We start from the raw sequence: 18404 nt of genomic DNA, 5'->3' as shown, positions 1-18404 counted from the left end.
TGGCCTCTTTCTGTGTGGTAAACTTTCAATGATTCTAAGCAGGCGAATAACCTTTGCTGATGGTGTTGGATGGGGTTAAATGTTTGGCCAGGACAATGGGGGAGCCTCCCTACCCTTGATCCAGTTAGTGCCATATCACCGTTAACATGCAAAAGGTGCCCCACTGTCCCACCCAAAGCAGTGTGATTCAGACAAGGGCTCTTTCATCATCCAACTGCCCTCCTTCTCAGGCCCAGTTTTACTGTACAGTATAATTTCCTTACTCCAATCGTACTATACGTGTTTTACAGCACAGAAACAAACCATTCAGCTCAACCAGTGTGTTCACCTCACTCTAAACAATAATCACTGTCTCCTCGTGCACTTGTCAAGCATCTCCTTAAACACATCCTCAACTAGGCAACGTGGGGAGCGGGTTCCACATTCTCGCCCCTCCCTGGGTAAAAGACATTTCTCCTGAATTCCCATCCTAATGACGGGACACGCAGACGGCTAACTTTCAACTCCCCAGCGTGGGCAAACGAAAGGGTGTGCGGTTAGAAAAAGTTTAACGAGAAAATAAAATTGAACTGCTTTAGTCACTGTAGTTGGCAGAGAAAAATAGAAGAGGCGGTGGTGAAAAAAAAAAAGAGGCGGTGATGAGAAAGTTTATTTTCTTTCTAAACGCAGCGAGCTATGATAATCTGGAATGCACCGCCTGAAAGGGACATTGAAGCAAATTAGCTAATAACTTGCGAAAGGGAATTGGATAAATATTTGAAGGGGAAAGCTTCTACAGGGCAATGGGGACGAGCAGGGGAGCAAGGCTAACTTGATACCTCTTCCAAAGCACAATCAACAGAGGCAGAAAAATGGCTGGTGAGAAAACAGAGCACATTATTCTGCTGTTGGGACAGTGTAGAGGGAGATTTACTCTGTATCTAACTCCGTGCTGTACCTGTCCTGGGAGTGTTTGATGGGGACAGTGTAGAGGGAGCTTTACTCTGTATCTAACCCCGTGCTGTACCTGTCCTGGGAGTGTTTGTTGGGGACAGTGTAGAGGGAGCTTTACTCTGTATCTAACCCCGTGCTGTACCTGTCCTGGGAGTGTTTGATGGGGACGGTGTAGAGGGAGCTTTACTCTGTATCTAACCCCGTGCTGTAACTGTCCTGGGAGTGTTTGATGGGGACAGTGTAGAGGGAGCTTTACTCTGTATCTAACCCCGTGCTGTACCTGTCCTGGGAGTGTTTGATGGGGACAGTGTAGACGGAGCTTTACTCTGTATCTAACCCCATGCTGTACCTGTCCTCGGAGTGTTTGTTGGGGACAGTGTAGAGGGAGCTTTACTCTGTATCTAACCCCATGCTGTACCTGTCCTGGGAGTGTTTGTTGGGGACAGTGTAGAGGGAGGATTCTGTGCCTGAAATGGAGATGCACTTGTTTTCTTTCACTTTGTGACATTGCCAGAGATATAGATATTCCTCCTTTGTATCCTCATGGTACTGAAATCGAGAGTCATAATAGTCTCCAGTCCCAACGCACGTGAGTGTCTACATACTGTGGAATCCCTCTCCACACTTCCTATAATCTACTAGTTTTATAGCCCCTGTATGGCGTCACCTTCACAGCTACACAGTGGGCCCAGACCTGGATTTTCAATGGAAACAATAACACTAAGAGCAATAATTGGGCAACTGTTCAATGTCAATGTCAACTGAGTGTCAAGTAAGGTCACGGTACAAGAACTTTCAGGTATCCTTGTACGGCCACTGTACGACCCACCCCAAGGCATTTCTGTACAGGCCACTGTGTAACCCGGGTGTTTCTGTACAGGCCACTGTGTGACCCGGGTGTTTCTGTGCAGGCAGAAGGGTATCCATTCTAAAAAGGTATCTCGCCAAAGACTCACTGCTGGTTGGGTTCGGGATCACTCTGCTGAACAGCCATGCTGCTGCTGAAGCTCTGCATAGCCTGAACCTCCTCCTCCTCCTCGTCCTCACTGGATGCTTCCTCAGCAGCGTGACTGGACCGGGGTGGTGGGGCGCTCGCAGTCCCGTCCGCTTTCTGGATGGAAGGTTTCTGGCAGATGTACTTCGGATCTCTTCCCAGGTTGCAGATTTCTTCGAGCAGCTGAAGAGCAGAATGGATGCATTAGGTTCACCCAAAAATAAAAAACTATCTCCCCTCCCTCTCCCCACGGCACAGATTGCAGCGATTCTCACTTCCCTCCCTCACTGCACCCAAGTGACTTTAAACGATTCACCTAAACACAGGATGACAGCCAGGCTGTTCAAAAATAAGGGGCAATCGCACCCAGGTCAGATCCTGTCCTCACCAAGCCCCTATGTGCACGCGCGTTACAGCAAAGCACGTAGGATTGGAGGCATTGGTTAGCGGTCAGAAGAGGGTGCGTTACCGGGACTAGCTACCCTGAAAACTGGTAATCCAGAGGGCAAGAGCTCAAATCCCAGCACGGCAGCTTTGAGAACTTGAACTCAGGCGTACTTTCGAACATACGTGGAAACAAGTCGCTGCAAAGCACAAACTCGGCTCAGTTTAACCCGTATCGCTTTGGGGAGAGAAGCCTGCCACCCTTAATCCTCCCTCACCTGCGGGCGGCTCGAGTCGCACACCAACACGTTCGACTCTGTGCCGCAGCCCAGCCAACCAGCCACGTGGTTACAGCAAAACCAACCGCCGCCGCCACTTCCTTGGGGCAGCTCGGTTCCAGCAATAAATGCTGGCCTTACCAGCGATTGCCCACGCCCAGGGAATGATTTAATTATCAAAAAACAAAAGAAAAAACTCCCAGCTTATTTTCCCTTCTGACTCTGATGTTAACTGTAGCGGCCCTAACCATTCCCCTGGCTGAGAACTGTGTCTTTATATTTGGATTAGTTCAATTCACTTCATTATTCTGCATTTGGAAATTTGTTTCAGCAACAATGTCCGTCGTTAAAAAAAATATATATAAAAATGAATAAGAAGAAAGAAAATTATCCTATCAAAAAGATCTAACTTTAATTAAATATGTATTAAAAACTATTCCAATACATTAAAATTTCAGGGAATCCCGCCTGGTGCATATCCTCATCTATACATCAAACTCCTGTTAAAAGGGCACAAGTGAGTTCAGGAACCAATTTGTCCTGCATCTGAGGGACTGAAGCCTTTTCCCTGAATGCAATGCCGACAGTAATACCGGGGCAGACAGTGATTCTCATTGCTCATGATACTCTTCATTCGGGTCAAAATTCTCCCGACAGCAGATTTCGTCAAGAGAAATCTTGCTCATCAGATACCCCTCCTGCCTCGGTTCAAGAGCCTCGGTGCCCTTAAAGGGTCTGCTCTCTCTCTCGGGGTTGGACTCGCACGCACCTTTATGATTGCAGCGGTGGCATCGGTCTTCAGAGTTGGCTGATGTCTCATTAGTTCGTCTACGGCACTGCCAAGGTTGGATGCTGTGTCACCTGTACAGACGGGGAAAAGAGCATCAGACAATTATTTGCTGAAGTCATCGATGATGCCAGCTCCTGGCGGAGAGGACCAGGCAGTTTTGCTATTCCTCCCTTATTGGCATTTACCCCTGTATCACCAACTTGCTGTGGAGAGCTTGGAACGTAGGAGGCCATTCAGCCCCTCGGAGCCTTTCCCACCATTCAGTGGTTACTCTGTGACCTAACTCCCATATCACTGCTCTTGCCCCATAATCCCTTAATGCCTTTGGTTAACAAAACTCTGTCGCACATACTTAAAACTGAACAGCTGACCCGGCATCAATTGCCGTTAGCGGACAAGAGTCCCAAACTCCTCCCATCCTGTGTGCGCTGGTGTCTTTACTCATTTCACTTCTGAAAGGTCTGCCTCTCATTTTTAGACTCTGCCCCCTAGACCCAGACTTCCCCAGCCAACGGAAATAGTTTCTCTCTATCGACCCCAAATTAATAACCGATCTAAATTCCAGGGAATGCAACCCAAGTTTGTGTAAAAGCCCGAGGCCACCTTTCTCCAGTCGCGTTGGAAGCTGGTGAGCTATTCCTCGATGGGGTAGGGAATGGTGGGGGTAAGAGTGGAATCGAAAGAATGAGTCACCACAAACAGCAGCAAGCAGGAAGATAGGGGGCCTGAAGCCCATAGGACAACGTAAAGGGCCAGCGAGGTCTGGGGTTTAGATACTAAGTCGCTCTGTGGCTTCCTACCCCGCAGGTAGGGAGAAGCAGTGAGCAAAGGGACAGTCAGGGGCCGCTCCCAATGGCTGCCTCGGGGATTTTCTGGAAACAGGTCCACGGATGGAGTTTGGTTAAGGAGAAACATGTGGGGGGGCACGGCTAGCGCGGGAAAACAGGAAGAAGTAAAACTTTGAAAACAAAAGGGTTTTAATTAAAGGGAGGAGACGAGGGGAGAAGTGAGTGACAAGTTCATATTTCCGAACCTTCCTTTCGATTCTAGGAGGCCAGGTGAAAGGTCCCCTTATCTCTCCGCAGGTCAGTCAGCATTCCTGCGCATCCACACAACCATGAAGATTGCCCGCACGCTACAGAGGAGCGATGGCAGCTTTGGTGGCGTAAGGACCATGTTGTGCTTCCCTGCCCTGCCTGAGCGAGTGCCCGCGCAGTTCCTACTGCCCGGACGTGACAGCCCTGATGACAAAACTGTTAACACACCAGCAGCGTCCAAGGCCCCTCCCCTCAACCTCAAACAGTCTGTAGCCAGCAACTGGAGCTCGAGGCCGCTGGGGTTTCTCTGGCGCTGGGGGGAGACGGTGGCACAGTGGTCATGTCACTAAACTAGCGATCCAGAGGCTCAGGCTTGTGCTCTGGGGGACACGGGTTCGAATCCACCCCCATGGCAGCTGGTGGAATTTGAATTCAATGAATAAAATCTGGAATTGGAAGCTAGCTGGTGACCGTGAAACTATCAGCGAGTGTGGTAAAAACCCACGTGGCTCACTCAAGTCCTTTAGGGAAGGAAATCGGACGTCCTTACCTGGTCCTGACCCACAGCAATGTGGTTGACTCAACTTTTTCTTTTATATATTCGTCCATGGGATGTGGACAAGGCCAGCATTTATTGCCCATCCCTAATTGCCCTTGCTCAGAGGACAGTTAAGAGTCAACCACATTGCTGTGGGTCTGAAGTCACATGTAGGCCAGACCGGGTAAGGACGGCAGGTTTCCTTCCCTAAAGGGCATTAATGAACCAGATGGGTTTTTACAACAATCGACAATGGTTTCATGGTCATCAGACTTTTAATTCCAGGTTTGTATTGAATTCGAATTTCACCATCTGCCGTGGAGGGATTCGAACCCGGGTCCCAGTCCAGTGACAATACCACTAACGCCACCAACTCCCCACTGAACTGCCCTCTGAAACGGCCCTAGCAAGACACTCAGTTCAAGGGCAATTAGGGATGGGCAACAAACGCTCGTCTTGGCAGTGAGCCCACGTCCCAAGAAAATTATTATTATTATTTTTTTTTTTAAATCTGCCTGCCACATAAGCAGGGTGAAATCAAAGTGTGAGCAGCGTTAATGCACCATAACAGTGCAGGGATTCCCAAGGTATGTAGTCGTGCAGGAGTGCCACACGGAGTCTCAAAGCACTGGCATAAAAGTTAAAATTAATATTTTCACTAACTCAGGCCTTCCGAGTACCAACAATACGAATAAAATCCAGGAACTCCCTTCCCTAACAGCGCTGTGGGTGTATCTACACCACATGGACTGCAGCGGCTCAAGAAGGCAGCTTACCCCCACCTTCTCAAGGGCAATTAGGGATGGGCAATAAATGCTGGCCTAGCCAGCAACGCACACATCCCGTCAATTAACATGAAGAAAAAGATCATGGCGCTCAGATTCAGAATTTACCCACCATTGGGGTTAGCGGGGGCGCTCAGGCCTTCACAATACAGACACGCGCAACTCAGACAGAACAAGACTAAAGAGCCCTGGCTTTGCGGGCTGCACACGCGGGCCCGGAACTGCAGCCTGGACTCCTCCCCACCCCCAACCCCCGCGCGGAGCATCTTCAAACACAACCGCCAGCTGCCGGCAGAGCGGGCCGAACACTGACCTAATGGATCGGAGCTGCGGCGCCTCCTCATGGCGGGCAGGTAGTCGGGAGACAGCAGCACCTTGAAGAGTCGGTCGAAGGGCTGGCACTGCACAAAGGACTGCAGCCCACGGGCGTTCAGGCACAGCGCGCTGAACACGTTCGGCAAGGAGCCCAGAACTTCACGGGTTGCCGGTACCTGAGTGAGGAAGAAGGTTGGAAACTGAGGGTGAAAGGCGTCGTGCTGTGAGAGTTTGGCGATTCCATTCCCAAAGAGCAAATACAGCCTTCAAATCTCCATCCTACCATAACGCAATGCCCAACAATCTTCACATGTGACCACTTTCAGCCCGTGACAATTGTTTAGAGCCAGAAACCACGCGTGGACCAGGATCTCAAACTTACTCCTTCCCCAAATTAATGAAACACTCCTCCCTTACTAGCCTCTCGGCTACCAAGCACGAATCTCACCCCCATGAAAGGTGTTTGCTGGAAATGATGACAAAAGACAGGTTGAAATTTTCTAGGAAATAATCCTTTGTCAGACGGGCTCAGGACCCAACCAAGAAGCATTAACCGGGTCCCCCCCCACCCCACAAAATGCTGCAATGCATTTCCTCCATTTCCCAATCACCCTCGATTTAACTGACTGGTCGCCACAGGCCTCTGGCGAGGTGGGACAGCAGCTCCAGGGAGAGGAGGCTCCTTCCCCATGTCCCCCCACCCCGCAATCTCCAGCACCCTTGAACGATTTATTTTTTTTTTTTACTGGGGGGCCTTATGGGTCGCAAACGGAGGGAAGGCCAGCGTTTGCTGCCCGTCCCTAATTGCCCCTGAAATCAGCGCCTTGGCTGGGACCATTTCAAAGGGGCAAATCAAAAGGCAGCCACGTTGCTGTGGGGTCTGGAGTCACCTGTAGGCCAGACCAGGTAAGGACGGCAGATTTCCTTCCCTAAAGGGACATTAGTGAACCAGATGGGCTTTTACAACAATTGATGATCGTTGTCATGGTCACCATGACTGAGACTAACTTTCATTTCCAGGTTTTATTTATTAACCGAGTTTAAATTCCACGACCTGTTGTGGCGCGATTTGAACCCACAGCGCGTAAGAATGCCCCAAGGAGTCTCAAAACACTGGCATCAAGGTTAAAATTAATATTTTTCAGTAACCCACGGCACTCGTCTGGGCCTCTGGATTAATGTTCCAGTGACACCGCCACGACCCCACTATCTCCCCAGCTGAGGCCAGACAGGGACCTCAGCCAACTGAAGACAAGGGCAAAGGCTCCCCTCAGTCAGCAGGAATAATTCCAGCTTTGCATACCAGTGAATAGATAAAGTCCACAGTACTGCAGCAGGGTTCAGGGTGGGGCACGTAGGGAGCTAGTCTCACTGGAGAACATGCTGTGGCGGGGGCGGGGGAGGGGGGGGGGGGGGGGGAGTAAGCTGGGACTTAATTGACTTTGTAGGTGCATCCACGGGCAACCAAAAAGAGGGGATTTAAAAGACGGGAAGGAAGCAGGCTCTCAGCTGGCCTGGCAGGAATTTAATGCTAAACTTTTGAATTTGTTTGGGAAGACCGTTGTGACACGAAAGTGCCTGCAGAAGGCATGGGGAAGGAACAGTACTTTGCCCAACCTCACCAGCACCACCTGCAGATGGCTAGTGGGTTTGCAGCCACTCGTCAGGTGAGCAACGCGAACGTGTACAACTGCAGCTGGCAATGGTAACCGAGTGGATCGCGAGCAGAGGTTGGGGGGGCGGTTGAGAATTCGGTAAGAGCTCGAGGCACTAAGCATTTGAAATTTTGTCAGCATCTTGAGGGCTTGGCAAGGGTTCGTGCACTAAGAGAAAATCTTGAAATGGACTAAAAATAATTACCAGTACAAACGTGACTAAAATAAGGCAAGGACCAAAGATATACTTAAGATACCTTAACCACGTGAGATTTTCTCAATGTCCACTGGGCTGGGTAAACAACCCCCAGAGCCAGCAAAACCACAGGACAGCAGGTTAATAAGTAATACTTATTTTGCTCTCTTGAGCTGGGGGAATAGCGCAAACTAGAGGCTAAAACTGATGCTTTAGTGAATTAATTCGTGCCGGTTAAATTAATCAGCTTAAAATTAATAGAACGAGTGAATTAATTACATAAAACTTTGGTTAATTACATACATAAAACAAGGTTAGATGGAGAGAGAAAGAGAGAGAGAGGTGGGGCAGCGCTTCTGCACCTTGTGGAGAGCTGCGTGGTCCCGAGGAACCACAATGACAGTGAGTGCCTGCAACAGCTCTGAGCTGTCGAGCTGGAGACCGAGGTGCAGGCACTGCGATGCAACAGGGAAGAGGAAAGTGTTACCCTGGATGTCTAGCCCATACTCCTTAGGTTAGGTAGCGGTGTACGGTTTGGTTGGTTGGACATGGGGCAAGAGGATCTGACTGTGGCTCAGGTGGCTAAAGGGAGCTCAAGATGCAGTGGTGGAGGAACCTCAGCCTTTGCAGCTGTTCCAACAGGCGCGAAGTACGTGCTGCCGGTGCAGGTGAGGGCAAAGGGTGCAGGGCGGCTGGGCAAACTGACCACGGCATCGTGGCACAGAAGGCCATTCAAGCAGGTGGGAGCCAAAAGGAATGTGGCAGTGGTAGGGGGAAAGTACAGCCAGGGAGGTCACACTGCGCTCTGCAGTCACGGCCGTGAGTTCTGAAGGCTGAGCTGCCCGCCCAGTGCCACAGTTAAGGACATCTCTTCCTGGCTGGAGAAGGAAGGGTAAGATCTCTCTGTTGCGCTGCGTGTAGGAATCGGCAACGCAGGTAGAACGAGGAATGGCATCTGTTGGGGGGTGGTGGGGAGAGCTTGGGTACAAATTTAAAAAAAACAGAATCTCAAAAGGTATTAATCTGTGGATTACGACCTGAGCTACATGCAGATCAGCCTAGGGGCAGAGGGATTGAAGTTACACATCCCTGCTGGAAGAGTGCTACGAAAGGCAGTGCTTCAATGCATGGGCCAATGGGGAGAGATTCCATAAACGAGACTTGTATTCCCTGGATTATGGAAGGTGAAAGGGTGATTTGATTCATTTCCAGATTTTGAAGAGAATTGATAGGTTTCTCTCAGTCAACCCTTTCTCCACTGGTTGGGGATTTTAAGACGAGTGAGACATCACCGTGGGGAGGTGGTGGCGTAGCGGTACTGTCACTGGACTAGTATCCCCAGGGTGATGTTCTGGGGACCTGCGTTCAAATCCCACCACAGCAGACAGCGAAATTTGAATTCAATAAAAATCCAGAATTAAAAGTCTTTAAATCTGGTAGGGAAGAAAATCTACCATCCCTACATCTGACCCACAGCAATGTGTGGTTGACTCTTAAATGCCCTTTGAACAAGGACAATTAGGGATGGACAACAAATGCTGGCGTCCACATCCCATGAACGAATGATAAAGAAAAAACAAAATCAGAGTCAGGTCATTCAGGGGGAGTTTGGAAACATTCCTTTGCGCCAAGGGTGGTCAACGTGTGAGACACTCTCCCTTAAAAAGATGCTGGAACTCAATCGGTGACTGGTACACAGCGTTAAGGAACGTGGATGTCGTCTCAGTGAAGGGCTGAATGGCCTCCCATCTCCAAAGGGACATCACGTGCTCAGAGTTTGTCACCTGTTGCCAACTTAACCTGTCTGCCTCGTGCTCAGGTACCCAGCACTGTCAGTGCAGCAACCTTCCTCTCAGGAGGCCCTGCCAGTACACTGGTCCATTGACGAACGGAAAGCTTGCAAAAATAAGGAAAAACTGGGCGGGTGGGTGCTGACAAACATTCCTTCCCGTTGAAAGGTGTACAAGAGATGGCCCCCACCCACTCCCCTCAAGAGGCATCGACAAGAGCATACACCCAACTACCTAAGACGGGATAAAACAGGTGGCCACAGAAACTGAAGGTGGTGGGGGAGTGGGGAGCAAGCGAGCAACTTTGGGGAAGGTACAAAAGCAGTGTCGAAGAGAGAAGTGTGCTGAAGGAGTTTCTAAAGAGGCACAGGGATCCAGGTAACATAAGAACCTATGAAATAGCATGAGTAGGCTATTTGGTCCATTGAGCTTGCTCCACCATTCAATAAGACCATGGCTGATTTGACTGTGGCCCCCAACTCCATATTCCTGCCTATCCCCGATAACCTTCGAATCCCTTGTTAATCAAGAATCTATCTATCTCTGCCTTAAAAATATTCAATGACCCTTCCTCCACCGCTCTCCAGGGGGGAGAGAGCTCCAAAGACTCACGACCCTCAGGGAAAAAAAGTCTCCTCATTTCCGTCGTGAATGGGAGACGCCTTATTTTTAAATTGCGCCCCTTCGTTCTAGTCTCTCCCACAAGGGGTTACATCCTACGTTGTCAAATTCCCACAGGATCTTATATGTTTCAATAAGATCACCTCTCATTCTTCTAAACTCCAATGAGCACAGACCCAACCTGCTCAACCTCTGCTCATAAGACAAACCCCCTTCATCCCAGGTATCAGTCGATTGAGCCTTCCCTGAACTACTTTGTAACGCAATTATATCCTTTCTTAAATAAGGAGACCAAAACTGTGCACCGTACTCCGCATTACTACAGAGTACCACGTGGCCCATGAGGAAAGAACTTGCTTTTCTGTGGAAAGCTTCCAGGGCCTCAGGGTCACTTTTTCCCCGCTTCAGTTTCTGTGCCCACCTGTTTTACCCCCATCTTAGGCAATTGGGTGTACACTCTTGTGGATCCATTTTGAGGGGGCTGGGTGGGGGCCGTGTCTTGTACACCTTTCAACGGGAAGGAACATTTGTCCCAAAGTGTTTCACAGTCAATGCATTAACTTTCTGAAGTGTCGACACAGTCGAGAGGAGGGAAACAGGGCAAAGAAATTGTGCACGGCCAGCTTCCACATGAGATAACAACTAGATTCTTTTTTAAGTTGAGGAATAAATATTGACCACAGGACACTGGGGAGAACTTTCCTGATCCTGTTCGAAATAGTAGCCTTGGGGTCTTTTAGCTCCGTGGGAAGGTATATATCTCACTCAAGAGAGCACCTCCAACAGTGCAGCGCTCCCTCATACCCAGGGAATATACACTTGGACCACGTTGGCGCGAGTCTCTGGAGTGGGGCACGAACTCAGGACCTTCTCAGAGTCGAGAATGCAATCTGCTGAAACACAGCTGATGCATAGAAGGGCTGGGTAGAGTGAAACAACAGCCAAGGGAGCGGGAGCGTACGTGTTAGGGGTTGGGGCCAGGACCAAGCTGGCTGTGATCATGGGCGATTAGAGGCTGGGGAGGTGCCCCCAAGGGGCTGCCACGAAGGGATCTGAAAAGGACTCGGGAGAGGCAATTCAATGGGCTGGGACGCAGGGAACCCAGTGGAGCGACGGAGGACAGCCAATGGGAGTGCAGCACTTTGTGTAGGAGAGATAAGCTGGGCAGGATTCCAGAGAGTGCTAGTGAGAACTCACGTCTTTTATCAACAAGGCATGAAGCATGACGTCCGTCAGTCCGTTATCCTGGAGTGAGGATAGCAGCGATGGCTCTTGGAACACAAACACAGTCACCACCTCAGTAGCTGGAAAGGAAGTAAAATAAAAACACAGAACCGTCAGTATTGTCACGTACAAGGGCTCAACTGTGCACGCCCCGATGTATCGTCCAACCCTTACCATCGGACTGCTTTTGACAGCCCTCTGACACCTGCAACAACCTGGAGGGTAAATTCTCTTCCCCGTTGTCTCCAGCCCATTGATCAGACTGCCCTAAATGGCAGACACAAAATAGGGAACTGGGTCAATAAATGGCATCAAGGGCCAGATACAAAACGTGGGCTGGATCAATGCAAACCAGGAATATACAAACATGGCACAACTTGCAAGGATCCAGGTAGGCCTCTTGTACCTGCTACCACAAACCCACTCCATTCCACCACCCTCCTTAATCAGGAATCCATTCCATTCTTTGATACGCTATAGCATCTACTCTCCAAGGTGAACGGGAGGGGGCGGGGGGTAAGATGCAGATGGATGGATAGATAAATTGAAAGCAAGTTCGACTTGCATTTCACATCAGGAAAACTCCCCTGCTCCTCTGAGAAAGTCCCGAGGGATCTCTTCTGTCCAGTTGAGGGGACCCGCAAGATGAGCAAATCGGCTGGCAACAATGTCAAAATTCCATATACAACTATAGCCATGGCTGGGTGGGAGTGCACTGTTACTGTCCCCAGTGTGGCTGGGCTGGAGGTTGATGGCACATCCTCACTTACATGGCCTAGAATAACACCACACCGAGTAGAGTAACAAAGCGCTGCCACCAATGGCTTCTATCCATGGGAGTTTGGAAGAATGAGAGGTGACCTTATTTAAACAGTTAAATTCCTGAGGGGACTTGACAGAGCGGATATTAGGAGGATGTTTCTTCTTGTGGGGGAGAAACAGTTTCAGAATAAGGGGTCTCCCATTCAAGACGGAGATGAGGAGGAATTTCTTCTTTCAGAGGGTCGTTAGTCTGTGGAGTTCTCTCCCCCACAGAGCAGTGGGCCATTCGGCCCCATGAGCCTGCTACACCATTCAATGAGATCATGGCTGATCAGTTTGTGTTTTGAATTCCACATTCCCATCTAGCCCGATAACCTTTGATTCCTTTGCCTAACAAGACTCAATCTACCTCCGCCTTAAAAATACTCAGTGACTCCCGCCTCTACCACCTTCTGAGGTAGAGTTCCAAAGTCGCACAACCCTCAAAAAATTTCTCCTCATCTCTGCCCTAAAGAATGACCCCTAATTTTAAAACAGTGCCCCCTAGTTCTGGACTCACCCACAAGAAGAAACATCCTTTCCCTTGTCCACCTTGTCAATACCATTCAGGATCTTATATACTTCAATCAAGTCACCCCTCACTCTTCTAAGCTCCAGTGGAAACGAGCCTAGTTAGTCTAAACTTTCCTCATAAAACAACCTGCTCATTCTAGGTATCAATATAGTAAACCTCCTCTGAAGCACCTCGAACACATTTACATCCTTCCTTAAATAAGGAGGCCAAAACTGCACACAGAATGCGAGATGCGATCTCACCATTGACTCATATAACTGAAGCATAACATCATTATTTTTATGTTCAATTTCTCCCGTAACAAAGGATAGCATTCCATTAGCCTTCAGATCAGCCATGATCTTATTGAATGGCAGAGCAGGCTCGAAGGGTCAAATGGCCTAGTCCTGCCCCTAAGTCACCATGTTCCTAACCTACTGTCCAGCCACGTTGTGGAGGCAGCAAACAGGGACCCAGTTTAAACATCACATCTGAAAGACAGCACCTCTGACAGGGCGACGCTCCTTCAGTGCCGGCTCTGGGGTGCGTCACCCTAGATTTTAGGCTCACCTGAACTCGCAGCATTCTGACTGAGGTGAACACTGAGCGGACACTGACATTAATGCTCGCATTCATTTTTAAGGGTGCGCTGATAGGGGCACGCTCTTCAGGAGATGCCGTCTCCACTTCCAGAACCGGTGCAAGATTAGCAAGCCCGCCGCCGACAATCTGCTAAATAAACCCGACATAAAAACGGCACTGAGTGGCGTGTCCCTGCTTACATGGCCAATAACAAGAGCTGAGCAGAGAATAAACACTGCATTCTCACCCCGCCTACAGCCCCAGTTTATTTCATACAGGGTTAATGTGGCAGATTGCTGCAGTAGTTTTGCTAATATTGCAAAAGAGGGTGAGAGAGAGAGGGGTAAGAGACTGGCAGGGATGCGTTGTGGGGAGTGGGGGGGCGGGGTGACGACAAAGAGTGGGAGAAAGAGAAGGTTGCAAACAAGCAAAGACAGCTCCAGGCGGTGAAGTTTTATGGCTGCGATTGATGCTGCAGAGGCAAGGAAGTACGCGATGAATCAAAACGCATCCATCTCGCTTACCGAGCAGGAAGAGGGATGGCCCATAATACTCTGCGTTGCTGATGATGTGCTTTAGTGAGGTAGGCAGCGAGCCGTCCATTACTGCAAGGTAAATGACACAAAAAGAAATTAAACGAGGAACTCCACGGCGTTACAGTAAACCCGACAGGTTAGCTCTAACAACTTGGGGACTGAAAGGTAGATTGGGCAACTGAGGCGGGGGCAGGTGGTAGCATGCATCACGGGTGCAACCCTTCAGTTCCTGGCTACCGCACATGGCTGTACAGCATCGCCATTTACAAATCTATTGAAGGCACAGGGGTGGATGGGAGATCGACTGACAATTCCAAAATTCTTGGTTAGGCAAGGATAATAAAGGATGTAGAAAGATGGCGGGTAGATGAGAGTTAAGGTACCGACCAATCATGATCTAACTGGATGGGCAACAGGCTCGAGGGGCTGATTGGCCTCCCCATGTTCCTGCCTAGATGTTGACCAAGCAACAGGTGAGGCCCAATTCCACTGAAGATAAGCTGGTTTCAATCACATCTATAGGGAACAAAGTTACATTCATATGGCAACTTGCACGTCCCAGAGTGCATGGTAACCCACTGACATTCCTTGAAGTGCAGTCATGGCAGCCAATCTGCTCATGGCAACACCCACACATGAGATGAGGTGAACGGCCAACCGGTCAGTCTGCTTTTCGTGGTGTTGGCGGAAGGGGGGAATGTTGGCGAGCAGTGCCACAGGGCCTTTGATACCCACCAGACGGGGGCCTTATTTAACACTGCATCCAACAGTGCAACACTCCCTCAGTGCTGCATTGGACTTTCAGCCTGGATCAGGTGGAGTGGGACTCAAACCCACGACCTTCCAACTCTGCGATCAGAGGACTAACGAACTGAGGCGAGGTTATTTTAAAGTTGCTTAATACAGTGGGCCTGGAACCTCAAATCAGAGGTTGCCCGCAATCCTGCCTGCCTCGGTAGCACTGCCCGCCGAGTTTAAGAGAACAAGTGCCTGTGGAAGTGGCTGGATTGGCTGTTTCTTCTCTGAACGTTCAGGGCCATAGAGAGAACTCCTTACCATGCCGAATGCTGTCCGAGAACGCTGGATCTTGAATGGCCTTCTTCAGGAAGTTGAGCATGGATTTCAACAGGGCTGCGCGCTGCGGGATGCACTGAACCCCTGCAAAGATGAAAGAACTCGGGTTTACGTTGAGCCCCCTTTCACCGTCACTACACATCCCAAAACGTTTAACAGGTCAAGGAACGATCTTTCAGAGCAAGGTTATTGTTTGATACAGCAAGTTCCCACAAAACAGCAACGTGACAACGGCCAGACAGTCTTGACTGAGGGATTAACGTTGACAAACGTACCTCGCGCCGCGCGTGGAATCGACCGTTACTATACCAACACCCTACCCCCACTTGGGCTGCTTTCACCTTGGGAGGTATTAGCCAAGACTAAAGAGACTCTGCCCTCCCCATTCGACCGCCACTACACAGAGTTAGGGCATCTACCACTCTTACCAGTTCTTGGTGGGTATGCCGTGGCAGTACTGGGCCCTCGTGGCTCTACATCTGGCCTGGACTCAGTCGAAGTTGAGGGACCTGGACTGCTCTCCATTACGATATCTGAAACTACAGAAGGAGAAAGTAAATTTCAGGCAGCGAACAGCACTGGATAAACCCACTCTCTGGGACATTTCTGTTACCGCATTACTACGATTGCCGGGGTAGACAGAGCCAAACTATTTCCTCAGGTTGGCGAGCCCAGAATGAGGGTTGTAACCTTAAAATAACAGGCAGGCTGTTCAGCAGGGAAATCTGGAAGTACTCCCTCACACAAAGGAGTGTGCAAATTCCCTCTCAAAAAGCTGTAGAGACTCGAGGAGGGTCAACTCAAAATTTCAAAGCTGAAATGCAAACCCACAGAAAACAATTTCTGTGCAGACCTGAATAATACAGCGACCAATTAGGAAGGCAAATGGCAAAAAGCTCCTTAGACAGCACCTTCCAAACCCATGACCGCTGCCATCTTGAAGGACAAGGGCAGCAGACACATGGGAACACCGCCACCTGGAAGTTCCCCTCCAAGCCCCACACACCATCCTGACATGGAAATATATCGGCTGTTCCTTCACTGTCGCTGGGTCAAGACACTGGAACTCCCTTCATAACAGCACTGTGGGTATACCGACACATGGACTGCGACAGTTCAAGGCGGCAGCTCACCACCACCTTCTCAAGGCCAATTAGGGATGGGCAATAAATGCTGGGCCATCCAGCGATGCCCACATCCCATAAATGAATAAAAAAGAAAAAAAAAAAATCAGGAAAGATTGAACTGGCCGGAGCTCCTTTTCCCTAGAAAAGAGAAGGCTGAGTGGGTGACCCGATCGAGGACTTAAAATGATGAAGGCAGTTTCGATCGGGTCAACGTAGAGATGATGATTCCACTTGTGGGGGGAGAGGAGGGGGAGACCAGAACTAGGGGGCCATCAATATAAGACAGTCACTAATAAATCCAATGTTGGTGGGGGGATTCAGAAGAAACTTCTTTATCCAGAGAGTGGGGAGAATGTGGAACTCGCTCCCACCGGAATTAGTTGAGTGAATAGTGTTGATGCATTTAAAGGGGAAGCTGGATAAACACGAGGAGGAAAGGAATAGGTGGTGATGGGGATGGGGGAGATGAAGAGGGACGGGAGGTTCGTGTGGAGTGTAAATGCGGCATGGATCAGTTGGGCCAAATGGCCTGTTTCTGTGCAGTGGGCCCCTATGTAACTAGACGTGGTTAGTCAGCACTCACGCTGCAACCCCAGAGGTCTTAAAGCTGACAATGCTGCAGGCAGAGATGACCCGAGAATGAGTTACAGGGAAATCGAAGCGCTAGCCATCGAACAAAACAGTCCTACATCAGGGGTTGCAAAGGAGAGAACTGCAGCAAGACCAACACTTCTCAGGCTCTGCAGAGTGTGCAGTCCACCTTCAGAACTGTGACACAGACAAGCTGAAATCTTTTGCAGCCTTACAGATATCCCAGCAACACTTACTTTGGTCAGCACAGGTGTGAAAGAGTCTAAATAATACCCAGGTAAAAGAGCCAGTCAAACATAATATTACAGGAGTGGAACACAGGACTTAGAGTAGGCCATTCAGCCCCCCTTGAGCCTGCTCCGCCATCCAATAAGATCGTGGCTGATCTGGTTGTGGTCTCAACTTTCCTGTCTGTCCCCCATAATCCTCGATTCTCTTGATCATCAGAAATCTGTCTAACTCAGCCTTGAGTATATTCAATGAGCCAGCCTCCACTGCTCTCTGGGGAAGAGAATTCCACAGGCTAATGGCGCTCAGAGAAGAAATTTCTCCTCATCCCATCTTCAATGGGAGACCCCTTATTCTGAAACTGTGTCGCCCTAGTTGTAGTCTCTCCTACAAAGTGGAAACATCCTCCCAGTGTCTATCAAATCCCCTCACGACCCTACATGTTTCAATACCATCACCTCTCATTCTTCTCAACTGCAACCTCTTCAACCTTTCTTCATCCCAGGAATCAATCGAGTGAACCTTCTCTGAACTGCTTCTAATGCAATTATATATTTTTTTTCCCAAATAAGGGGACCCAAACCGTACACAGTGCTCCAGCTGTGGTCTCGCCAAGTCTCAGCAAGTGTACCCGCTGCCTGGCCAACATAGATGTCCACGCACCAAGGTCGCAGGTACATTAAAAGCATCAGCAGATTGTTGTGTAGCAGGGAAAGCATTAGACAAAAATTCAGGGCTGAACATGTTAAAATTAAAACAAATGGGCCATTTTCCAGGCCACAACACAGAATTGCTATCAAAGGGTGGGAGGCATTACTGGGCTTCTGCAACAAACTCAGTAAGACAACAAAGGCACAGGGAGGTTGCAATTGTCGTGCACCATTCACAATCTCCAAACATTCTAAGGCGCTTCAGCGTTGCCACGGAAAACCAGAAAGATCAGCAGTTACCTTCAGAATCCGTCTCCATCTCCTCGCCCTCCTGAGTCGCGCTTGATCGCTGAATCTTTGGCTTAATGACAAACGGACACTCCTTCCTGCAAATATCAACTTCGTGCTTTTAAAAGAGAGAGAGAATAAAGATCAGCCAGGCTGCTCGGGTAAAACATTCTCCAAAATTGATGTTAAACAACATTATTGAGGTACAACAGAGGGAGCTTTACTCTGTATCTAACCCCGTGCTGTACCTGCCCTGGGAGTGTTTGATGGGGACAGTGTAGAGGGAGCTTTACTCTGTATCTAACCCCGTGCTGTACCTGTCCTGGGAGTGTTTGATGGGGACAGTGTAGAGGGAGCTTTACTCTGTATCTAACCCCGTGTTGTACCTGTCCTGGGAGTGTTTGATGGGGACAGTGTAGAGGGAGCTTTACTCTGTATCTAACTCCATGCTGTACCTGTCCTGGGAGTGTTTG

The 18404-nt window shown here is 49.4% G+C and overlaps 1 protein-coding gene across 1 annotated transcript in view; it reads right to left on the bottom strand.

The window, feature by feature from the left end:
- The window catches only part of huwe1 (HECT, UBA and WWE domain containing E3 ubiquitin protein ligase 1), a 231924-nt gene that overhangs the window by 128850 nt on the left and 84670 nt on the right, over positions 1-18404 (bottom strand). Inside the window, 8 exon segments of the mRNA XM_078534896.1 lie at positions 1890-2110; positions 3359-3450; positions 6053-6230; positions 11514-11620; positions 13962-14042; positions 15030-15131; positions 15476-15586; positions 17944-18049. Of these exon segments, the coding sequence (XP_078391022.1) occupies positions 1890-2110; positions 3359-3450; positions 6053-6230; positions 11514-11620; positions 13962-14042; positions 15030-15131; positions 15476-15586; positions 17944-18049 (998 nt within the window).

Source organism: Cetorhinus maximus, unplaced genomic scaffold (assembly GCF_964194155.1).
Source record: "Cetorhinus maximus unplaced genomic scaffold, sCetMax3.hap1.1 HAP1_SCAFFOLD_138, whole genome shotgun sequence".
NCBI classification, from domain to species: domain Eukaryota; kingdom Metazoa; phylum Chordata; class Chondrichthyes; order Lamniformes; family Cetorhinidae; genus Cetorhinus; species Cetorhinus maximus.
The sequence above is the reverse complement of the archived record's forward strand: the minus strand, read 5'-3'. Positions and strand labels throughout refer to the sequence as shown.